General features: G+C 30.9%; 2 protein-coding genes across 10 annotated transcripts; both read left to right on the top strand.

Annotated features, from left to right (window-relative positions):
- Positions 1–1,637: 1,637 nt before the first annotated feature.
- LOC105782320 (uncharacterized) lies at positions 1,638–4,416 on the top strand. Of its 7 annotated transcripts, XM_012606993.2 has the most exons (5): positions 1,724–2,170; positions 2,319–2,783; positions 3,389–3,449; positions 3,546–3,657; positions 3,837–4,416. In XM_012606993.2, exons 2-5 carry the CDS (start codon positions 2,556–2,558, stop codon positions 3,964–3,966), a joined length of 531 nt encoding a protein of 176 aa, XP_012462447.1. In that variant the 5' UTR covers positions 1,724–2,170; positions 2,319–2,555; the 3' UTR covers positions 3,967–4,416. The 7 variants fall into 7 exon arrangements, 2 of the variants coding, with proteins under 2 accessions (XP_012462447.1, XP_052481873.1); XM_052625913.1 differs by having other exon boundaries at positions 1,724–2,783; XR_001129783.2 differs by having other exon boundaries at positions 1,695–2,783; positions 3,353–3,449; positions 3,546–4,416.
- Positions 4,417–5,594: 1,178 nt separating this feature from the next.
- LOC105782318 (beta-glucosidase 18) lies at positions 5,595–12,108 on the top strand. 3 transcript variants are annotated; one of them, XM_012606992.2, is made up of 12 exons: positions 5,595–5,934; positions 6,019–6,085; positions 6,170–6,228; positions 6,335–6,410; positions 6,485–6,559; positions 6,632–6,719; positions 6,819–7,071; positions 7,157–7,272; positions 8,258–8,510; positions 8,898–9,000; positions 10,114–10,216; positions 11,674–11,914. In XM_012606992.2, exons 1-12 carry the CDS (start codon positions 5,770–5,772, stop codon positions 11,684–11,686), a joined length of 1,371 nt encoding a protein of 456 aa, XP_012462446.1. In that variant the 5' UTR covers positions 5,595–5,769; the 3' UTR covers positions 11,687–11,914. The 3 variants fall into 3 exon arrangements, with proteins under 3 accessions (XP_012462446.1, XP_052482559.1, XP_012462444.1); XM_052626599.1 differs by having other exon boundaries at positions 5,597–5,934; positions 6,677–6,719; positions 11,697–12,108; XM_012606990.2 differs by having other exon boundaries at positions 5,599–5,934; positions 11,697–12,108.
- The last annotated feature ends 14,425 nt before the right edge of the window (positions 12,109–26,533 follow it).

Raw genomic sequence — 26,533 nt, forward strand, 5'->3', positions numbered from 1 at the left:
ACCCTTTCCTTTTGTATCATTCTCACTTGTTTTCAACCTCCAACATGTCGCTATACCACTCAATCACACATTAGGCCCCCAATGACACTGTTGGTCAAATTAGGTCACAAAATTAACAAAAACGCGACATTCAGTTATTAACTTAAAATTTAAAAATTACGAAAAAAATATACAAAAGACGTTATTTTGCTCAAGAATAAGCTCCTTAAATATACCAGGAAAGCCTAATTTGTAATATCAATTTGTGGCAGATTACTCCTCAATTCGTTCCTTCAAAGTAGACATCATAGTCTCGAGAGCATTATCCCTTATTGTCAGCTTATCCAAAGTGGAATTGAGCACCCCTTGCATCGCTTCCACATTGGAACCGAAAGGCTCCACCACCAATTCTTTGAGCTACTATTTCATTGAGTCTAACTCTATGGTGGTCCCTCAACTACCTCTAATGTTTCCTTGATGTCACCTAAGGATTCCTTGAGATTGGTCTCTTGACCTTCGAAAGTTGACAGCATATCCCTCGTTTTGCTAATTTTCTTACCCCTCCAATGGGTCTCCCTTTACTTAACATGCTCATCTACTCCTTTCGTCATCTCAATCAGTGCCTTACCGAGCACTAGCTCAAATACCAACTGTCACGGGGCTAGAACTTAAGCCTCGCAACCGCGCGACATTAGGCATAAACTTAGCTTCAAATCTGCCTAAGTCAGTCTAACTCCAAGAGATAAGAATTCTCAACAAAAATTCTCTGAGGCACCAAAATAAAGCGAAAGCAAACTCTCAATAGAATAAGCAAAAAACGAACAGAAAAGCCAAAAGAAAACTAAGCACACCAACTATTTGATTAAATGCTTTTAAAGTGTTTCTAGTACTTTGAAGAATTACACCTGAGTGATTACAAATGAAGGAGAATACATCTATTTATAGTTGAACTTCCAAAAACCCAACAGTACAGTTTAAATTACATTGACGGTTGAGATCAAAGTCTTTCTACAAGATGAGAGTCTTAAGGGATTTTAACTTTATACAATCTTATCTCTTAGGATTAAAAATATTCACCATGGTAACTCTAGTTTTACTGAAGTGTTCCACTAGATTACCAAGGGTTCAAGTAGATGGGTTTCTCCACATGTTCCAGAAATCGGGTCAGTTCAAATGGGTCAAATGAGCATCATTTAATCAGTTGACCTCCATGGGATGTTCTGTGTGCATTCGTCACAGATTTCAATCTGCGGCCCGTGACACTAGATGTTTGTGTCGAAATAAGAAATTTTGTTTTCCCAAAACCTTGATCGAGTCGTTGAATTCAAAAATATATATTTTGTTATTTAAAATAATTTTATGATAATATCGATATTAATATAATAATTAATTTAAATTGAACAATAGTAAATTATATGAATTTGATTATAATTAATTTATATATTTATATTTAAATAAAATATAATTCGAAATCCAAGAAGAAAATTATGGTATCCAAATCGTACCTAACCCTTGACTTACCAAATCAGGAGAGACACTAAAATAAACTAGACTGATTCTCAAATTCTTTTTAATCTAAACTAGGACATTGAGACTAAATGTAGTAATTGTATAGTCAATTTCATTATCATACTTTTTTAATAGATTGCCCCTTTCTTTCCAAATTCCGATCTTCACCCCACCAAAATTAAGGGCCCGTTCGGACTTTTTCAATAAAAAGTCCTTTTCTCTTAAAAGGAACGAAGAACGGCCTCAATTTCAGAAAAAAATTCGCCATCGGAGAAATGCTTTTCTCCAGATGAAAAAGTTAAAATTTTCTCCTTTTCTTCAGCCAAAAGTGCTTTTGGCTGGTAATTTCCATTTTTCTCCCCCAAAAACCGTTCTTCCCTCTGGTTTTTTGCCTGAGATATCAAGTTTTTTGCCTTTGTTTCTTTTCCTTTTAGTTATTTTCTGATTTTTAGAGTTTAGCAAAAATTTTACAGAAATTTTACATTCTTCGATTGTTCACCCTCTCTCTATTGAATTTGCTTCTGGGTTCCGAACCCCAACGCATGGATTCTGTTAAAACTGCTTTGTTTAATAGGCACAGTAATTACAGATGAGCCCCAATTGATTAGCATCATCGTTTACGACACCGACCAGGATAGAATGCAAAACACTGTCGCCAAGGTTGCCGTGGTGGGAAGCGGAAGTATCCATACTTACTATCTACTATAATATCCCACTTTCTCTTTCTCCACCCACTAATAAACAAAAATTAAAACCCCACTCCTCTGATCTTTTTTTTTAGATTTATTATTATCATTATTTTGTTAACTTTAAAAACTTGAAATTCACAGTTTCAGGGTCTGTTTGTGCCGCTACTTTGGCAAGGAATGGAATTTCAGTGACCCTTTTTGACTCTACCAGGGGTCCTGGTGGCCGCATGTCTCAAAGAAGGATCCTTTTTTGTTTCTCTCCACTTATTTTTTTATTAAAAATTCATTTTTTTGACAAATTTTGACTGCCCTTTTTTATATTCTATTATTTGCTGGTGTTTTGGGAAGCAGAAATAAAATTTTAAAGTGCATAGTTTAATGAATTTTTTGTTGTTTTTGGTAATATGTAACTTTGGGAATTTAGAGAGAAGTGAAGATGGGAGAGAGCTGTTATTCGATCATGGTGCTCCTTATTTCACAGTGACAAATCCCGATGTGTTGAGTGTTGTTACTGAGTGGGAATCAAGAGGCCTTGTTGCTGAATGGAAATCGAATTTTAGGTCTTTTGATTGTTTCACCAACAAAATTGTCAACATTGAACACCAGGTTCTTGTAACTATTATTATACTATTTGTTCTTCACTTCTTTTTGCTCCACCTAATGGTACTATTATTTGTTTATTTGCATGGTTTTATCTTAATTATATCTTAACTTGCTTATGAGGAGAGGGCAACGATGTTTTTGAATTGCTTATGTGCATGAATGATGCTTTTTTCTTGATTTCTTAGAAGCTTGGAACTACTATTTTTTTTTTTGAAGTTAATAGGATACTGTTAAACGTTAATGATCCTTGCTATAGTTGCTTCGTAAGTGCTTGCTTGCTATATTGTTCTTTTTTATGTTCATGCACTCTTCAGCTTGATTCACTTGTAGGGTTCTTTCATTTAACCCTTCATCAGCTTAGGCTGTTTATGATTGTATTATGTTTTCAATTAAAAGGTCAGCATATCTATGTAAAGTGTTGCATAGTTGGTCAACGTCCAGCTCCAATATTGATTCTGATGTTTATATTATATTATATATATATATATATATATTCTCACAGATGCCCATTTTTAGACAAATAAAAACTGGTGATATGTTTTAAACTCTACTGTTTGGTATTATTGCTTTAGTTCTCTGTTTGATACACTGGAAATTCTAAAATCTAGAGAAAGATTAGCTGCTTTAGAAGTGGGACTACTTGCTACAGTTGGTGTTACTATGGTGAAGGTACTACATTGCCTACTGTTTTCATTTTAATGACTTCTCAAAAGCTTGTTCAACTTCCTAAAACAAAATTTGTGTAAGGTTAAATTCTCTAATTAGGCTTGAAGGTTCTTCCTGAAGCACCTCCCTTCCTAAAGACGGATCCAGTTCGGCCAGAATTTTATCGTGCTACTATCAGATGGGAGGCTAATGATGGATCGGGGAGTGCAGGGTAAATTTAGAGTTATAGTTTCCTTGATCATAGGTCTCCTCACTTTTTCGATTTGTTGTTCAGTTAGATCCTTCTTGGACCTAATTTATCTGCAAGTGTCATGGTTTTTGCTATTTTATTCTACTTTGTAATGCTATTATAATTGTGTTAAGAAGCAATTTGTTTCTTTCGGATTTTAGATTTGTCGCTGAGAGCACTGGTCACCAAATGAGTAGTCGGCTTCTGAGTATGAAGTCAGCTAATGCTTTGAAGTTATGTTTGGTCATAATCCGTAAAGAAACTTTCTTGCTAAATGAGGAAAAAGTATGAAGCAGGGTATTTTTATTTCGCTGCATATGCAGTGGACTTGCCTTTCTAGGGGTGCCTGTTTGTATACATGTCATATGGGGGTTAAGGATGCCATAGTGAGGCGACACTACTATGCTGGCGAGTAAGATGAGAGCCACTGGCTGACAATTTCTTATTTCCTTTGGATGCTCAACACATATGACATGCTGCAAAATTGTTTCTTGCCAATGATTTATTTTATGTTCTTATGAGCAAAGTTCGACTCTGATCTTTGATGTAGTTTTATGTCATTATCATGAAATTTAGGTAGAACCTAAGAACTATTTCTTTGTTTATGAGGCTACTTTGTTAGTGGCTTATAGGCAATGATTTTTTCTAGATGTGTATTATTCAACCATCTATTTATACACTTTCTGTACTTTATTTACAAAAATAGCAGTATGTTACTCCACGGTAGACACTTTAGTTCCATTCTTGTTCATCTTAAAACAATATGCAATGTTAATGATGTGGACTGTCCACTAATTTGGCATATTGCTTGGTTCCTGAGACCCGTTATTTAAATGATTGGAATTGAAGAATTCATCCTAACAATCTTCTTTCCATGAAATATTCTTTTTTGCGTTCTTTATCAGACAGTCTCGACTTTGATTTTCATATGCTTATCAAATATAAGTATTGTATTAACCAAATCATTTTCATATGCTTATCAAATATAGCATCTAGTTTAATGAATTCACTTTAAATTGTAAATGCTATTGACAAATTTTTAGTATTTATATTTGGTATATAAATATTATCCCTTTTAAAACTTTAATCCAAATATATGTAATATTTTAATTGTTAGGTTTATGTTTTTATGTTATGTTAGTATATAATATGAGTTATATATTCCAATACATTTTAAAATAAAATAATAAAAATGTGTTAAAACATTAATTAAAAATAATAAAAAATAATTTTATAATAATACAATCGTGTCAATATTTAATTACAAATATTTAATTTTATATTTAAATATTTAAATATAGTTTATATATTCTAATTAAATTTTATAAATAATTAATATTAATTACTTAGAAATATTTAAAATTAATATTATATATTAAAATATTAACAATAAGTTATAATAAATTATTTCTTTATATTTTTGCTAAAATATCATAATATTAACTAATTTGAATATTATTTAAATACTTATTTGTTACTTTATAATCTCATGTCTAAAATAGATATTTTATTTTTTAAAAGTACTTTTTGACAGTAATGCCAAACATTCAAATTTTTGAAAAGCACTTCTCAAAAGCAATAAAGAACTGGCCCTAAATAAGAATACGAGTAGCTGTTGTCTGTTGATTGGCTCTACACAAGAAATTTGCAGTTCCAAATAAAGTTAAATAAACCAGATTAAATAATTTTATGATTTTCAGTTTAATTACTTCACTCCATTGATTCATTTAAACCAAATATTTAAATAAATATTAAATATAGCGAATAATTAACTTCAACAACACTAGTACAGAGCAGCAATTAGAGAATTATTTTAATAAGAAAAATTGGATTTTTTTAGATTAGGACAGGAACTGCTTCCGACCCTATACCAATAATACTAGTATAGAGGAGAAATTAGAGAATTATTTTAATAAGAAAATTTGGATTCTTTTACTACAAATAAAAGGCTTATGCGCATGGGCCACTTGTTTAGCAGTAATTGGAAATTTGCAAATTTGTGATTGTCCTTTTATGGTTATTGACCAATAATTCCAAAGTTTTGCTATAGATTTTGTTTCTGCTTTCTGCTGTTGTTGTTGTTTTCTCTCTAAGATGCCTGTTAATGACATAATCCATGTCTCTTTGATGTTTTTTGTTGTATATCTACTTGTTTCTTCTACTTCTAATGCTGAAGGTTTTGAGATTGAAAGCCAAGATGTTAGAAGATTTGAATTCCCAGATAACTTTCTGTTTGGTACAGCTGTTTCTTCATACCAGGCATGCTAAGCAAGCTTTGGATGTTCTTCAATGGCTGTTAGCAGTGTGTTTGTCTTTTTTTACTTCTTGGTTTTCGTGGTATAGGTTGAAGGGGGATATCTTGAAGATGGAAAAGGCCTAAGCAACTGGGATGTTTTCACTCACATTCCAGGTAAACAGGAAATTTGAGGTTGCAGATATCATGGAATTTAGCACACATGTTTGAAGCTTAACTATTTGATCAAATGTTTGTCAGGAAACATTAAAAACAATGAGAATGGAGATGATGCAGATGATGATTACCATCTGTTCTTGGTATTGTCTCACTGATAAATTCATTCTTTGTTACTGATTTCAGCCTTTAGATATATGAGAAGACAAAAGGTTTGATTGTTGCTTTGCTTTATGTATAATTTACCAGGAAGATGCTGAGATTGCACAATCACTTGGGGTGAATGCATATCGGTTTTCGATTTCATGGGCTAGAATTCTACCTAGTATGGCTTCCAAAACCCAGAAACTTACTTGATTTAGATTATAACAATTCTAACATCCCTCGATGGTGGAACAGGAGGAAGGTTTGGTGAAGTTAATCCAGGTGGAATCAAGTTTTATAACAAAATTATAGACAACCTCTTGCTCAGGGGTAAGAGGATAAAATTGTATCTTGAGGTTCTTGAGAATGATGTAATTTGATTAAGCAAGTGCCAAAAAGCAGGAATTGAACCATTTCTGACAATACACCATTTTGATCTTCCACAAGAACTGGAGGATAGATATGGGGCTTGGCTCAGTCCACTAATGCAGTAATTTCTCCTCTCATTCAAGTAGTTCCATATTAGCCAAATGTTTTTTCTGTGAAGTAATCATGCTGTTAAGTTGCCTAATTTTCAGTTCTTTTGTAGGGATGATTTTCTTCTTTTGGCTGAAACCTGTTTCAAGAGCTTTGGCGATAGAGTTAAGTACTGGACAACTATCAATGAGCCTAATGTGTTTGCAGAAATGTCATATGTTAGGGGACTTTATCCACCTGCTCATTGTTCTCCACCTTTCGGAAATTGTTCAGTTGGCAATGCCGACATTGAGCCTCTTATAGTTGTTCACAACATGTTATTAGCCCATGGCAAGGCTGTTAAGCTATACCGAGAACGATTTCAGGTTAAGGAATGAGATTACGTATATGTTTATAGCTTGACCCTTGCTTTATGATATCTTTTCTTACCCAAATTTGATGCTGCTGCAGTCAAAACAAGGTGGTTCGATAGGATTAGTTGTGCAGTCACATATGTATGAACCACTAAGAGATGTAGAATCCGATCGTCAAGCCGTGAATCGGGCTCTGGCTTTTACAGGTGGCTGGTAAGTAATCTCAACCTAAAGCTTTATTAATGCTAGAAGAAAATTCCTGACGAATGCACTTATATGTTTCCTCTTTATTTTATTGAACATTTAAGCAGCAAGGTCATGTTTAATGGTAGAACTTAACATTGGTTTGGGTCTTTCTTTTATGATGAACCAGATAAAACCATACGAGTTATATGAGCTGTCATTTTCAATGACCACTTGATCTTGCACGATTTCCTTGGTTTACTAGATAAGTAAAAAAATTGCAATTAATTGTTGGTTGGGCTCATGGATTCTGACATTAAATAAGTTGTGGACCAAAGCAAACCAATTAGAGTCCACTTGACTTGAAGGAGACAGACAGAAAATGCAAAATCCTGGAACCATTATGACAGTACAAGTGTCACATGGAAATGAAGATACTTAAATGAATTATGAAACTCAACAATAATGACCCTTCCCTTTCTGCCAGCTTTTTCCTTCCCCTTTTAACATTTCCTTTTCAGCTTTCATAATGTTACTTTGAATCACGTTTATATGTTAGGATATATGAATGTGTAGTGGCGGAGAAGGAAAATGTTTTAGGGTTTAAATTGTATATTTTTATGATTGTAAAAATATTATTTTATTATTTTAATAGTTTATATTTTATAAGTTTTAAAGGATTAAATTAAACTTTTAATATTTTTTAGGGTTAAAGTATAATTTTACTATTATTAATTTAAAATATTATAAATTATAAAAACCTAAATAGGAAATTTTCTATTTTAGAGGTCCGGGCCCTTCTGCCACTGGGCATGTATTTAAAGTAAATATTATCAAATATAGATTTGGAGGGTGATATTCTATATTCCTCAGTATATGCATTTAACACAATTACTTTGATATTTGGTTAATGAGATTCAAACATCAGACCTACTATATGAATCAACTGAATCAAAATCCGAGTGGAGTAAAGATATGTTCTGCAATATAACATGAGTAAGTGATGACTAAGCAGGGTTTTAGATCCTTTGGTATTTGGAGATTACCCTCCTGAAATGCGCCAGTACCACAGGAGTGAACTGCCAAGGTTTTCCAGTGAAGAAACTGAGTATATGAAAGGCAGTATTGATTTTATTGGTCTTAATCATTATTCAACATTATATGCCAAGGATTGCATCCATTCTCCTTGCGTCTTAGGTGGAGACCATTTCATCAGAGGCTTTACATTCACAACTGGAGAAAGAGATGGCACTCTAATCGGTGAACCAGTAATTCCTTTTCTTGCTCTTGCTTGCCTCCTTTCATATATTGCTCTTGGAAGTCCCTGTACTATATACAACTTAGTAATTTAATCATTGTATGTCTGATAACATTATCATTGAAAAGTTGTATACTTGCTGACGTTTACTTCTGAAATCTGTTGAAGTATATGAGTTGAAATCTATCAATGCATGCTTTTGCTCTATCTACAGGTCTGTATTGGTATATCAAACATAAAAAGAATTGAATTATTCAGTTGTACAGTATAGGGACTAAATTGCACTCCCGATTATAATATAAAGACTGCCTAGATACCTTCTGTTTTTTTTTTCCTGAAATCTTCCCATTCCTCTTCCACTTCTCTCAGTTTATTACAAGTTGCTGTTTTTTGGCAGACCGGTGTTGAAAGATTTTATGTTGTTCCGAGGGGCATGGAGAAGATTGTTGATCATGTTTCAAAAAGATACAATAACATGCCCATATATGTAACAGAGAATGGTAAGCTGCAGAGCTATATATTGTCCATGGCTGTTCCTTTAAATCTTGAAATTACTGTATTAAATTTAGGGTAAACTATTCGTAGGTTTTTGTTATAGGCACCAAAAAAAAAATTAAAAATTAAAAATTGGGCACTATCGTTAATAACTATTTTCGTTTTAATCACTCAACTTTAATAAATTTTATTTTGGTTAGTTCAATGTTATTGTACACTTATGTTAGTCACTCAATTTTAATTAGTTTTCATTTTGGTCACTCATTTACTTTTTAAAATTAATTTTTTTAAATATGAGCTTTTACAATAAATTGAGGCATTTAGCTATGGAGATAAAACTCAAGGTTTTTTTTTTTTGTTTCTGTAACTCAATTCTATAGGTTTTTCTATAAATTCCAAAATTTTATTTTTACTTAAAAATTAAAATTAATTCTTAAAAATAAATAATATTAAAAGGATAAAGTGGTTTTCTTAGGACAATTCCTATAAAATCCCATATTTTTCCTTGAAAAACAAAACAAAAGTTCTAAAAAATAAAATAAAACAAAACAAATAAAAAAAGATAAAATGGCTTTTTCATGTAAAAATCTAAAGTTTTGTTTCTATAAAAATCTAGGTAATTCTCTATAAAACCTCGAATTTTTTACTAGAAAAAATTAATATTAATTCTAAAAATAAAAAAATTATTATAATTAAGTGACTAAAATAAAATGATTATTAATAATATTTCTCAATTTATAATTTCTTTTTAATTTTCAATACTTAAAATAAAAAGTTATGATACTAAGTAATTTATGCAATTTTTACATTCTAAATAAGAACTTGAAGGCTGTGAGTCCTCTTTCAAAAGCTCCAAAGCAGCCTTTGTAGCAATAGGTTAAGGTGGTCCGACCATGTGTTTCTTTAAAAGCATTCCTGCGCCAAATATATTTTCAGATGTTACTACGAAGATATCTTCCTCCAAAAATTCTTTAATACATTAAAATTTTATGAACAAAATCAAATATACTTAGACCCTTATACACAGTAACATATGGTGCATGTCAGTATAGATATAGCATTTGAACTAGTAAATTAGTGTAGAATATACATTCCTTTTTGACTAGATATTCTTACAGGATATTGTCCCCCACTGACTGAAGCAGCTCCAAATTTGCTGCATGATGTCAACCGAGTCCATTTCTACAATGGTTATCTTGCTGCTTTGGCCCGAGCAATTAGGTAACTCACTTTATCTTCTTTATCTTATTGTTTCTTAGAAAGAAGAGCTCATGTCTACAATACACTATTCACAAGCTAAGTTTTCTCAAAAACAGCCAAACATGTGAATACGGTATAATCCTTCAAATATATATATATATATTTTTTTTCAAAAATAGGGTATAATCATGATTTATCAAATTCCTTGATGTGTCATTCTGAGTCGAGATAATATATAAGAAAAACATAAGTTATCCTAAGAGATAAATTATATGCTATTGATTTATTGGCAATGGGTAGAAGGTGATTTCTGTTCTCGCTTATTAGAACTTAATACAAAGGGTTAATATATTTTTTACCTTTGAATTTGGCCACTACTAGTTTTTTTATCTAACTGATAATTAAACTTCAATTCCGTTAACACTTTAGTACCTCAGCAGTGACACTCTTAAAATATACTGGCGTGGCATTAGCAACCAATAACATGGTGACACATGGTAGCCCCACATTTTGACATGTAACAAAAATAAAATTATAAATTTTACAAATAAAGAACGAATTTGGACAAATTGTTGTCCAAATACATTTCACCCTAGACAACCATTTGTCCAGATTCATTTAAAATATTTTTAAGTTTTAATAAAATATTAAAATTTTATATTATTATGAAATTAAAAAATTTATAAAATATGATATTTATAAAACACATTATTTCGCATTGTATTTTATAAAATATATAAAATACCATATTTTATAAAATATCAAAATTTTATGTATTTTAAATTTAATAAAATTATAAAAATATAATAATTGATGAAAAATTAAAAATATAAAAGAAATTACTTAAAAACATGTTTGTAATGAATGCGGAGAAATTATTGTCCAAATTTATTTCTTATGTGTAAAAATTATTTTTTATAATTTTATTTTTTCACGTGTCAAGCATATTTTAATGGTGGTTACTATTTAAGCACCAAATACCAATTAAGTCAAAAAATAATTAAATACAAAGTATAAAGTTGAAGTTATTAATCAAACTCAAAACAAAGTGGTGGTTATGGATATGTGTCCAACATTGGGATGCTTATTTTGTAAAAAGCTTTTGTAGATGGATCCAAAGTTATGGTATGTTAGTAATAATGGATTATCTTTTAATTATTAAAAGTATTGTCACCCTTTCTAGAGTTACGGTTATTTAATAAACATTTATTTGAATAGTAATTTTTTATAAATAAGGATTATATACCTTCTTCCATATTTGTAGATAATTAATCTAAGCTCGTTAAACTCTGTTTATATTTAATATTTAATAAGTATATACATCTTTTACCTGCATCATAAATATGTTTATTAAACTTTTAAGCTTAAACAATTTAATGTAATTTTTAAATATTTATATTGTGATATATTAAATGGGTTTAATGTTTTTGCCAAATTCATATTCAACATACAACGCTCACACCTCTTTATTAACATAGGATGGACTGCTGATTTGAAACAGGAAGGGTGCTGACGTACGAGGATACTTTGCATGGAGCTTGATGGATAACTTTGAATGGGCAGGAGGTTACAGTTCAACATTCGGACTTTACTACGTTGATCGTCTAACTATGAACCGAACTCCCAAGCTTTCTGCTAAATGGTTTCAACATTTTCTTGCAAACAGAAGCAGTGCAAGATTTAACAGACAAAGGTTCGTGAATCCAACACCCAAATCTCGACGTGTTCGAAAAAGCAAATATATCGTAATTGCTACAACTAATGCTAATGCAACAGATGTGTGAAGGAATGATAACGTTTCATTGTTATTGTATTGATCTTACAAACTTTGAAGGTTCCACCTTCAGTATTTTATGGATCAACCATTTATATTTTCATAATTATCTTAAATAAATATTGGTAATAACCTAAAATAGTGATTTGAGAAGAGAGAAATAAGAAAGAATTGAAGAGATTTTATTTTTAAAAATCATACTCCATCAAGTTACAACTTGAAGCTATTGTCATAACATCCTTCACAAGTTGGAGGGTGCGGTAAATATTTTTCACCCCCAACTAAGAAATAAGATCTTCATGTCGTTGTATCCCAACTGCTTTTGTCATAACATCTGCAAGTTGTTCTTTAGTAGAGACATGCCTTCTTTGAATCAAATGACAATCAATTTCTCTATGTTTTATTCCCTCATGATAAACCGAATTAGGAGTCATTTGTAACACAGCTTGACTGTCACAAAATAACATTGTTGGTTTGATACTACTAACACAAATTTCTTTCATTAATCCTAACAACCAGACTATCTTAACAACTGTGGATGTCATGCTCTTATATTTTGCTTCTGTTGATGAGTCTTTTTCTTGAAAATTAAGGTGATAAAATAAAATAAAATTACTAAAAAGAAATTGACAAACAACGAAATCTCAATCAATATTCGTAATTAACTACAAAACTCGAGTTTTAGTGAATTAGCCAGTAACTAACTCATTATTACCTTTCGATCTCTAACTGATTAATTAATCAGTAAAAACTCACTTATCTTTCGATCTCATAGTTTAAACTGGGATAAATTATGAGGTGCTCGGTAGACTTATCCTTTCGGACAATCTACCTAGATTACTTCCTAGGGTCGCCAATCCTAGGGCTTAAGCATACATAATTTAAGCCAACTAATTCTAAGACAAACCCTCAACTTTCTGTTAATTATTCTTACATTCGCTTGTTAATCTTCCTAAAGGAATTAGCCACACATAAATCTAAATGTCATTTTCCTTAGAAATAATTTAATCGTGCAAAACATACAAATTAAATTAAAACGAGAGGAAGATAGAAATTGATCCATTTGATAAGTTGGATGTCCTTTAACAGCTGGCAAGATATCGATGTTAACAAGTGAAAACTGAAAGAAAAATACTAAAATACTTAATAGCAAAGGTTTGGACTCAAATTGAATCCAAGTCGAAAAACAATAAATAAACGATTTTTGAAAATAAAATAAAAACCTAATTAAAATCCTAACTATAATTAAATTTACTAGCTAAAACCTAAAAACTGCTTTCCAATCAACCTCCAATAGTTTAGTCTAAGTGTAATACCCATAACCCGTTCCCGTCACCAGTATAGGGTTACGGAGTATTACCATACATAACGGAACATTTTATAGCCAATAACATTTTATACCCCACACACCTATATGTCCAACCATATGCTCACCCATGTAACTCACTGACTTGGCTCACACGCCCGTGTGAATCATGCACCTAACACGCTCAGGGCACACGACCATTTGGGCTGCCCGTGTGTGACACACGGCCGTGTGACAACCTGTGCCCCAGGCCGTGTATGCCCAAAAATAACCAAAATCATGTTATTTCCTCACCAAATTGCATAGGTACCTAAACCAATTCATAATACATGTTCACAAGTCTATAAACACACCTTTAAACAACCAAAACATGCCATTTTCAATCACCTAAAGCCATACCAAGCATCATATACCACAACTTTACAATAGCTAAATACACCTCAAAGCATCCAAAACTTGCCACATTCAACTACTTAAGATCACATTATAATGCTCATACCAAAACTGATCCTAGCTATCATTTACAAGTCTCAACATGAACACAACAAGCCACTCCAACCATTTTATACCAAGTTAGAATGACACATACCATTCCATGATCATTCATACAAGTTTAGCTTAATTTACAACAAACATACTCACTAAATTTCACATTCAAAACATCAAGCACCAAATACTATAACTCAAGGACTACAATTCAATCTCCAAGTACCTAACAAACTTATATATCTATGAGATATAACATAATAACCATTTCCCTAATACATGCCATATAAGTCACAATGTTTACAAAATCTACCAGATAGTGTGATTCTTCGAGTTTGATCTGATCTCCCAACCACAAAATGTAATCTACAAAACAGAGGACAAAGCAAGAGTAAGCCTACTTGAAGCTTAGTAAGTTCATTAAACCAAACGATAACCTTACCAAATTAAAGCATACAATAGCAAATTTCACGATTAAAATAACCAAGTTCCTGTCAGTCACAGCTCACAGCAAGTGGGTATTGAATAGTACATTAGTTTCAATCCATATTCCAAGCCATCATTTAATAAGTTCTCCACCGGCCCGAAGCCTGCTAAGCACTAAGCCCGATAAGTACACCGCATGAAGCCTGCTAGGCATTTAGCTCGATAGATACACAGGCACGAAGCCTGCTAGGCTCAAGGACCGACTTCAATACACTCAATACATTTCAATTTCACTATTGACCTTCGTTAAATCAAAATCTCAATAATTACGAAACACTACAATTACTAAAGTAAAATCAAGTAATAAAGAAATTATCTATAACATACTTATATAAACTAACTTATAGGACCGATTTGCAGTAATGGTTCAAATACAGGGACTACTCCGCAACCTATTCTTTTCCACGATCGTTAGCACATTCTTGATCTAAAATAATAATTTCACTCAATTAATCCAATCAACAGTGAAATAATTTCATTATGCAATTAGGCCTTTTTTTACATTTTACAAAATTGCCCTCAACTTTTCACTTTTGTTCAATTTAGTCTTTAAGCCCTAAACATGTAATTTAACCATTTTTCTTTTAAAACCCAAGCTTGTCGAATCTTCAAAGATTCCTCATCCAAACATTTTTTCAATTATTTCATACCAAACCCTTGTGATTTATCACTTAATCAATTTAGTCCTCAAACGTAAAAATCATCAAAAATTACTTTACAAAATAATCCTAACTAGCAGTCAACTCAATAATCTTTCACAAAACTTCAAGAATAACTCAAACTCACCAATGGTATAATCTAAAACGTTTGAAAGTTTTGCAAATTAGTCCTCGAGTTAGCTAAATCAAGCTAATACGAGCTCAAAAACATAAAAATTACAAGAAAATGACTAAATTAAGTTTACCATTCAAGGACCGAAAGTTTTGAAACTAAACCCTAGCTCCCCTTTTCTTTTCGTGAGAAGAATAAGATGAAGCAAGCTAAAATGAAAGTGGTTTTAGCTTTTGTTTCTTTATTTTATCTATTAAACATTATAATAATATTATCACTTATAAAATATCACATTTTCTTCTTCTTCTTTTTAACTAAAGAATCCCACTAACTGTCTAACATAAATAAAAATGGTCTAATCACCATTTAAAATCTTTATTCAATCCTCATTCTAACATTTGACACATCTAATTAATAAAAACCAACTTTTACAACTTTAACAATTTAGTCCTTTTACTTAATTAAATATCTAACCGTTAAAATTTCTAAACCAAATTTTAATACAACACTAATAACCTCGTAAATATTAAATAATTAATATTTACAAATCAACACATCAAAATTGTTGTCCTGAAATCACTGTTTCTGACACCACTGAAAAACGAGTTGTTACATTGTGTTGCGACACACAACTTTGGATCTCACATCTGGAGTTTGTTCCACTGTGTTGCGACCCGGTTGTCATTCTTGACACTTTTGGGCCTCAAAATAGGTGTCTTGCACACTCAATTAACTCGTTAAAACTACCTTAAGGGTCCGTATTTGTAACACCCCCTAACCCCAAACCGTCGCTGGAACAGGGTTACGAGGCATTACCAGACATATCAAACAATTTACAAATAATTCTTAAATAAATAACGAACATATATAAAAGAATCATAAATTCATATAAATTTATGCTAATTGGCTTCTTTTTTTATTATTTTAAAATTTTCGACAGTATTTTTGCTTATTTTTACTTAAAACCCCCTGCAAACTTAAAACCAAAAATAACCCAATACCAATATTTCAATCAATAATTTTATACTTTAAAACGCTACTAATCATACTTAATAAATTGATTCACTATTTTATTTATCATTCAAAAGATTATAACCATTTACTCACAACCAAGATCATTTAGCATATATATATTTATATATATACAACTCGTGTTCAATCACCTAGTACATGCCACTTAAACAAAAGGAAGAAATACATCACCAAAATTTTCTTGATGGAGTTGGGATCTTTCTGGATGTTGAACTGGACCTTGAACCCTAATGACCTGCGCACGGAAACAACCGTACGCTAAGTATTTCATACTCAGTGGTATTACTATAATTTAAATTATCTAAGTAAAATAACAAATAAACATGTCAAATTATATAACAATTAATTCATAAATAAACTAATTTATTCTTAACTTTCATTTCTAAACAATAACAACTCAATTTGGCTATTCATCAATTTAATATCATATAACATTTCATTTGAACATAAATCTCTTTATGAATCTTTGATTCATTCTTTTCATTCTCATTTCTCAATTTCAATTCACTTTTCATTTCATGAATAAAGTCGATCATTTTCATTCGATTTTTTTGCAATTCCATTTATTTGCCCCTATTAACAAGACTCGGACTTTGGCGGATACACGGATTCAACCAAACACACCAGAATGGCACCCAGTGCCTCATCGGATAGTTCGAAGCAAAGTTGACCCCCAATGTCCCATCGGCCAAGCCGAAGTAAGTTGGTACCCAGTACCTCATCGAATCTATCCGAAGAAATATAGTGACACCCAGTGTCTCATCGACTCGAGGTCAAAGTATCCCTGAACTCTTCAAATCCTATGGCATGCCAACTATATCCGACTTAGCTCGACTAGTTAATAGGGTATTCAAATCATTTTTCTATTTCAAATTCACTTTTGATTCAATCACAATTCAATTCAATTTCACTTTCCACTTTTAATCAATACACAGTTCAGATAATTTCACTTCGATTCAATTTATTTCATTCACTTTTATTCAATGCAATATTTTAATACTCACCTCAATTTCACTTACTAAGTACTTTAATTGAAATTTAACAATTGAAAATAAATAAATTCAAATTATAGTAATACAAACCGTAAATCTCCTGTTTTAGTCCTCGATAGCTTTCTCCTTTCCTTTTGATGCTAATGCCTCGGGTTCTTTGTTAGCTACGAAAATAATAATAATTTTCGCTATTAATTACAGCATTAAATTAAAATAAATAATTGAATTTCTAATCAATTCTTACCTTATTCTCAATTTAATCTTAACTAAGTTTACTTACTTTCCTAATTCAATTCACACTCTATTTCTATTCAAATTTCATCCAAACTCAAATTTAACTATTAAAATTTCAGCATATTTTCCTAATTTTGAATTTCCCTCAATTTAGTCCCTAAAACATAAAACTTATAACTTACTTCACAATTTAATCCTTTTATCAATTCTAACTTAAAATTCATTCAATTAAATCCCTAATTTAACAATTTGTCCAACATGAACCATGCTTAAAACCTATAAACTTCCAAAACCTCAACTTATTTTCAACAAAACTTTGTTTTAAAACTTCTAAAATATCAAAATTAAGTAAAAAGGGCTTAATTGACTTACCAATCAAAGCTTTAAGCTTTAAAACCCCACTTTTCCCTTTTCTTTTTCTTTTCTTCTTTCCTTTCCCCTGTTTCCAATTGCTCTCTGTTTCTTTTCTTTTCTTTTGTTTTATTTTTATTTCTTTACTTTATATTATAATAATATAATTTATTAATAATCATTTAATTAATAAATATCTTTTAATTATAACACAAGTGTATATACATACTTTTACTACATTTGTACAACTTTATCACCCTACATTTGGCACCATTTAATTTATTTATTTTATAATTAATTAATTAATATTTTAAATATCTTTATACTTAAATATTTATAAGTAATCATACATTTATTTTACAAGTGTAAAATATATGCATGTCTCATGTATAATTTTACACCTACATTTATCTTTTCTTAATTTATTACATAATAAGATAATAATAAAATAATTACAATAATAATTTAATAAAATATCTATTTAATAATTAATTATAAGTATTACAAATGTATGTATTTTATTAATACAGTTGTATTAAATCATCACCATACATTTGTCTTTATTTAATTTATTTCTTAATATAATATCTTAACTTTAATTAATATAATTTATAATGCTTTTAATTAAATAATATTTTTATAATATTAATCAAGAAAAAATCTAAGATTTTTTCGTGTATTGCCGCCTATTCTTAAGCCATTGGCTTATTTATTACCTATCTAGTCCCTCTTATTTTCTTTTGATCTATAATTAGACTTTTACCCTTTATTCAATTTAAATTTTTTTCCTAATTTCTCTTAATTAAGCTAAATTCACCTATCTAAAACCTAATTAATCACACAACTAGTCTCGTAAGTATTTCTAATAATTATTTTCGAACTCAATTTACTAAGACGGAGGCCCGATAATGTACTTTTCTGATGCTTGTGAATTTTGGGTCATTACAGTATTAGTCCAATAAGTCAACTAACTCAAATTTATTGAGTAAAAACGCTTATTTTACAAAAAATTAAATCTAAGCTACTAAAACTAAAAATGCAATAAGATAACATAAAATGACTTAAAAGCAATCTCGTTAAATGCCGAAAAGTACTTAATTTACAGATCAAATACCCTCACACTTAACCCGTTGCTTGTCCTCAAGCAAACAAGATAAAAGTAAAAGACAAAGAAAAGAAAACACATAAAACAACAATGTACTTCAGCACGCGTTGCACTCAAGATTGGTTTCGAAACATCTGAGATAGGGAAATTTGCTAAACAAGTAATTCTAGCTAGATGTCTAAACGATGCATGATTTTCACTTCAAACATGCTAGTTCAATAAGTTACAAGCTAAACTGGTTAAAGAAAGCTAAACACATAATTCTATCAATACACGAGCATAACATCTATGGTTGAATAACACAGGTGGTTCGTATTCTACTTACTCAGTTTCTTTTATCCATATTTTGAACTCTAATATAATATTTACAAGTATAAGCAATTCACAAGTATTTGTGCCAATATGAGTGAGATTTTCTCAAATTCTCATATTTTTTATTTGTTTCATTTTATTCACTCTTCACTCCCTTGACTTTGAATCGCTCTATGCTTTTCTCACAATTTTTTTTTGCTTTTAACCCTCACAATGCTTTTGTTCGCTCATTAATTTTCATTTCTAAGCACATAGTTGTAAGGTTTTTATACTTATTATACTATATTGTTTCAATAACCATGAATTCCATTAACTGAGTTATAAAATCCAAACAACCTATAGTTCAAACAAACATCTATGTCTACTCATGTATACCTTTATCATTGTGTAACAGCCCGTTTTCTAGTTGTGTTAGAAACAGTGGTTTCAGTACCACAATTTCGACGTGTGAGTATATAAATATTAATTATTGAATACTTATGAGTTCATTAGTGTCATATTTAAATTTGGTTCGGAAATTTTGACGTTTGGTTAGTTAATTAAAGAAAAAGAACTAAATCGTAAAAACTACAAAAGTGAATCACTATTAGTTTAAAAACGCTAATTGAGTGAAAAAGTGAAATTTAATGGTTTTATATGGAAATTTATCCATAGATGTGTTAGTGGACGGTTTGTAGTTAGTTTATAATGAATTTTAGTTAATTTAAAAGTTAAAAATAACCTAAATAAAACTTAAAACTTTTTAAAAAAATAAACATCATCTTTTTCATTTGGTTTTTACCACTGAAAGCACCATTTTTGAAAGGTTGAGAGATTGGTCAAGCTTTTCCAAGTTGCATGTAAGTGTTATCTTTGTTGATTTTTCATAAATTTTATGTTTTTGAAATTGTTGCAGCTTAAACTATTTAGCCCAGAGACTATTTTGAAATACTTTAAAAGTTTTTAAAACTTTTCATTGATGTTATTCAAGCTTTTTAGTTGATAATGGTTTAGTTTGAAGTTTAATGTTGAATTAGGACTATTTTGTAAATAGATTTTGTATAGTTTTTAAGTTTAAGGACTAAATTGAAAGTATATAAAATTTGGTAAGATTTTCTTAAAATTTTCAATATTAAAGGACTGTTTAGGGATGGATAAGAATTCGCACAATGAGTTTAAGGATTAATTGTGAAAATAAGGTTGTTTAAATTTTAGGGACTAAATTGAATAAAATGAACAAGTTTAAGGCAATTGTGAAAAATATCAATAAAGAATTCATATGCATTAAAATGGATTATTATAAAATGTTTGGGCTGATAATTGAAATAAATTATTATTTAGATCAAGAGCACATGAGATAATCGTAGAAAAGAAAACCATTTTATTAGTCCTTGACATTTCAAACGTTGATGTTTAGCCCTAGTAAGTTCATACGGTTTAATTTAGTATAATTTTTAATATTTTATTGAATTGTGAATTATGGATTTTTGAGTTATTATCAACTTATAAACATATTTTTCAGAATAATAATTTTATCGGTTTTTATTAAAGAAGAGAGAATTTCTGTTTTCACCCCAAAAGGAAAACTTTTTTCTAGTTCTATGTTTTGACTCAATTGGTTCAAGTCCACCCTCGAATCAGTTTATGGTACTAAAATAGCAAAGAAGATCATTTGGTTGAAAGCCGAAAAACATTAAGGATCCACTTATCCAAAAACACAAGTACGAATTCAGTTCAAGTTTATTGCTATAAATATCACAAATCGAGTCGATTTTCAAAATTTTAATTTTCCACTATGCAAGAAAATCGTTTTGAAACCGGATTTTTTCCAACACTGAGATGGTTGCACTCGAATTATCAAACGTTTTACCTTATCGTAGGGCAATATCATTTACCTTTTCTTTCCCATTTTTTTGAGGATTATTCTTCGTGTCACTAGGGATGTCTTGGCTAATTTGCTTTTGTAGCAAACTCATCATTTGACTCATTTGGTCATTGAGGCTATCTATTCGGGACTCAAGTTGGTTGCACTTGACATGGACTTGTCGAAGCTCTACTTTCATCGTTTGCATCTCCCCTTCTATTTTTTCTAGCCTTTGACCACATACAGTGGGTCATTCCCAATGGGTCTGTCCTGAAAGCTTTACACATATGGAGGTTGGTAGGGAGGATTCGGTCGATTTTGCATTGGGTTTCCACCTCTTTGATTACCTCCCCACTTCAAGTTCGAATGATCTTTGCAACCATGGTTATATGTGTTTGAATAAGGGTTTCCACCCTTATTATTCAAATATTTTACCTCATCGGGCTAGCTTTCAGAATGTAACACATAGCCTCGATCTGGCCCGTCATGGATGGTTTCATGATGGTTTCCAAGTGGTTCATCTTTTCCAGAATTTGCTGATACTTATCCTCCTTATGGATAGCTTTCATTGTTGTTGATTTTGGATTGCAGGCGAACCTCTCATTGGGCTACATATATGAGTTCATAGCCATGCTGTCAATTAATTGACAGGCTCGCTTGTATGTGTGGTTCATAAAGTCTCCTCCGAATGTGTTATCCAAACTGGATCTTAGATTACCATCCAATCCATTGTAGAAAATTTCCATTCAGAGCCACTCTTGCATCCCGTAATGAGGACACTTCCTCAATAGTAACTTAAATTGCTCTCACACCTCGTAAAGAGTTTTGTCCTCAATATGCTTGAATTTGCAATATTGCGTCTAAGCTGGATAGTTCTGCTGATGAGAAAGAACTTATATAAAAACTTTTCAACTAAATCATCCCATGTAGTGATCGAACCTGGTTCCTACGAATTAAGCCAATCATACGCATTATCACACAATGAAAAGGGGAACAACCGAAGACAAATAGCATCATCGATAACCCTGTTATATTGAAATGTGTCGCAAGTTAAAAGAACTGCTTCAAATGTTGGTTGGAATGTTCCATCATGTTGCATCGGAACAGTAAGGTCTTTTGGATTATCTGAATTGTTGTCGTCTTGATCTTAAAATTATTGGCGTCAATCGTCAGTCTCTCAATACTATCGCGCACGTCATCTAGAGTTGGTAGTACATATTTGCGCAACGTCCTTTAAGTCATCAGTAGCTCTACGCAAATTGTGCTTGTGGTTCAGGTGGATTGTCAAATAATGGTTTTTATCGAGGTAAATTAGCTACCACGAATGGATCGTTTTGCATCAGTTCACGGTTGCGTCTAAAAAATCACTCCGAGTTAGAATATGGCTTAATTGGAATGCTTCCACTTCAGGTCATACACTGAAATCAGAGACAAAGAATAAAAATTAGTAAATAAAAGTTAAAATTTAAAAACAAAAAAATAAAATAAATAAAAATCGTCTCTATAATTTTCAACTTTTCTATTTATCCTACAAATGGTAGAAAATAAAATAAAATTTAATGCCGAAACCTCCTCGACAACGGCGCCAACAACTTGACCGTCGCCAAACGTGTAAACGTTTGGACTGGAAATACTGAAAAATATATATAATAAAGCAGCAGTGTCTGCAAGTATACGGGTCAAATTGTAATATAGTATTGTACAACGAGGTATAGGAAATACTCCGAAGATCGTACCCTAGGGAGGATGGATTAAATATAAAAGTATCTTCTACACTAACAGGGCTAAACAATAATTATTGAAAATCATATTACTACAATTAATAATAAAAATTAAGGTGATAAAATAAAATAAAATTACTAAAAATATTAAAAAATAATGAAATCTCAATTAACAGACAGAAGATTAACTCGCTTCAATGTTCGTAATTAACTGCAAAACTCGAGTTTTAGTGAATTAACTAATATCTAACAAGTTATTACCTTTCGACCTCTAACTGATTAATTAATCCATAAAAACTCACTTATCTTTCGACCTCGTAGTTTAAATCAGGATAAATTATGAGGTGTTTGGTAGACTTATCCTTTCGGCCTATCTACCTAGATTACTTCTTAGGGTCATCAATCTTAGGGTTTAAGCATGCACAGTTTAAGCCAACTAATTCTAAGATAAACCCTTATTTTTTCGTTAATTACTCCCACAATCACTCGTTAATCTTCCTAAAGGAATTAGCCATACATAAATCTAAATGACATTTTCCTTAGAAATAATTTAATCATGCAAAACGCACAAATTAAACTAAAACAAGAGGAAGATAGAAATAGATCTGTTTGATAAGCTAGATGTTCTCGGTTCCGTAAATTCCTTTAATAGCTAGCGAGATATCGATGTTAACAAGTGATAACTGAAAGAAAAAAATACTAAAATACTTAATAACAAAGGTTTGGACTCAAACCAAATCCAAGTCGAAGAATAAGAAATAAACAATTTTTGAAAATTACTTCAAATAGGCATACACAAGTACCAACTTATCTATAATGTTTTCAACCATTCAAAACAACACATAACTATACCATTATCATGATCAAAATTTGTCATATCTCAATATGCACATATAAGGCCTATCACATTGCCAATATACACATATATGCAAATATGAACATAATTTTTCCAAATTCAAACATCAAACAAAATTTCAACCATTCACAAGTTATGACATATAAAAGCCCTTAAGTACAGGCCACAATATCGAGCTTAAAATGAGTAAAAGTCTACCGAGTTGATAGAGGGATAGTATGATCTTCGAGCTGATCCGACTGACGAGTTTCACAAACTGACAATCTACAGCGATGAGAAAACAACTAGGTAAGGATTTTGAATGCTTAGTAAGTCCAGAGGTAATAAATGAAAACTTACCTCAATTTATAAATAATCATAATAAACTAAATAGCGTGACTTAATATACCTGACATAGGACATTCACTACAAATAGGTGAGTTTATCATAAAATGAGTCACATAGTGATTCACAATTTAACACCATATACATTATCAAATCATCATATACCATTTAAGCATCAAACTCGTAATATATCATTTTCATTTCTATTTCCATTAATCATTTAGCCTAATGAACTCTAGTAAATAAACCCAGGTACACGGGTAACTACATCACACCAAAGAGTATCGTAGTGCTAAACAGATAGCACAAAAGTGCTGATTAGAGAGTACCGAAGTACTGAATAGAGAGCACAGAAGTGCTAAACCCCTACAAGTGCACAACTAACCCTATTGGCAGGCTAATCATATCCTAATCATTTACTAAGTTCATACGGGCATACATACTATATTTGTATCATTTAAATCATTGTAGGGTCATCATATACATATTATCCTATCAGAGAACATTTCTTTATAATTTAGTTCATGTTTCACTTTTTGTACCCAATCGTGACAAATTCAAAATTACATTTACATACAAACAATTTCATAATTCAATATATTTATATTACTATTACATATAAGTACACCATACGAACTTACCTGGCAGAAATTGCGATAACAAGAAGTCAGGGACTAATCTGTAATTTTTCATTTTCCTTAGTTATCTTCCGGTTGATTCAATTCCTGATCTTAAAAATTGAAGGACCAAAGCTTGGAAGTTGAAACCCTATTTTGATTCTCCTTAGAATCGATGGTGAAGAGAAGGATGAAGAGAAATGGCTTTTATTTTTCTTTTAATTTATTTTTATACTTAGATTAATAATTACTAACCGTAATTAATTTAGATTAAACTTTATTAACTTATCACTAATCATAATTAAGCAAATATAAGTGGATGATAACATCATCATCCACCATTAGATGTGTTCAAAAGGTTAACCGAATGGTTAACCGAACCAAACTAGTATTAATTGAATTAACCAAACTTTTTAATCCTTTAACCGGTAATCGAACTGAAATTTTTTCAAAAATAATTAACTTAACCGAAATTTATATTTTTTTTCTTGTTAAAACAAGTATAAAACATATCAAAAAAATAAATAAATTGATAATGTTCATTTGACCGAATTAATAGAATTAAAACTACATATAATTTGTATTGATAATTATTAAGTTTGGTTAATTTGGTTAGTTACCCAATTTTGAATCGAATTAATCGATAACCAAACTTCTAAAAAATCATTAACCAACCTTTGACTGAATTAGATCGGTTAACCGACTGATTAACCGAATTAGATTAGTTTAGTCAGTTAATTCAGTTTTAACCGAAATTTGAACACCCCTATCAACCATCCAACATTATATTAGGTTCGATTGCCCAATTGATCCTTTAACTAATTAAAAATCTATAATAATTAACTTTTACCACTTATTTAATTTAATCCTTGTACCATACTTAACTAACAATTCACCAAAAATTACTATACCAAAACTCAATATATTTTTGATTTAAACTCGTAAATATTAAATAATAATATTTACAGACTTACTCGTTGAAAATAGGGTTCCAAAACCACTATTTTCAATAACACTGAAAAACGAGTTGTTACAATGTCTCTATCTTCTGGGAGTCATCCGCTTCAATACCCAAGACAAAGCATCTCTCCAATTGGACTTGATAGACGGCATACTAGTTTTTAAATCAGTTTGCTTCTTTCCGATTAGACTAAGGACATGTTTAGATTCGTCTACTAATATAAGTTGTATTTCTGTATTACGATCCGACCACGTAATACTGTTTAGTATTAGTTAAACATTAGATAACTAGTGAGCTAATATTTGCTTCTATTTTGGTTTACGTGCAAAAACCACATGAGGACAATATACAAAGGGTATTAATGCAATTCATGAATAATTTTATTAACCAATCTGTTCAAAAAAATTATAAGTTTACAAACGAATATACTACACTTAGGGTACCAGAACCAACAATTTGCTACACTCAAATCATTACTCGAATCAGTAAAAGTGTCTACAATGATAACACTATTGGCCAAGGAAGAGGATTTCTTCTTCGTAAACTTAAAGTCTGATGGGAAACCAATCTACCTGTAATAGTTTTGTCTCTTGTGTCCTTTGATCTTACAATGATCGCACACACCAATGAATTTTTTTTTCTTATGAATCACACTTGAAGAATATAAAAAAGTTGGTTCAGACAAAACAATAAAACCTGAAAAATGTTGCCTCTGTGATTCTTCTTGCTTAATTCAAAGATGGCAAGGGTTGCATCAACAATATTTGACTTTGAAAAACATTATAATAATCATTTAAATCCATCAAAAATTGAAATAAACATTTCTAAGCAATATGTTCACTATTTTTCCTTGGTTGCTCACATAATAAGAAAAATGCACCAAAGCAATATACTCATCCCAAAAAAAGTCTTTAACTCGATAAAATAAACAAAAACAACACCTTGAACATGTGATTTAATCTCACTGATGTGGTTGTTGAAAGCACCAAAAATATCTTATCCTTAATAAATAATGAAAAACAATAGCAAAAGGGAAGTAGGGTCAAATTCTCAGGGACTGGATTTGCACAATATCTTGTTCCGTGAAATCCCGGTAGAATCTTGCCCAAGAAAACCTGCGTTCCTCGAAAAAAATAAGAAAATAACAGAATTAAAGGTTTGGATCTA

The sequence above is a fragment of the Gossypium raimondii genome, chromosome 13, assembly GCF_025698545.1.
Source record: "Gossypium raimondii isolate GPD5lz chromosome 13, ASM2569854v1, whole genome shotgun sequence".
NCBI classification, from domain to species: Eukaryota; Viridiplantae; Streptophyta; class Magnoliopsida; order Malvales; family Malvaceae; genus Gossypium; species Gossypium raimondii.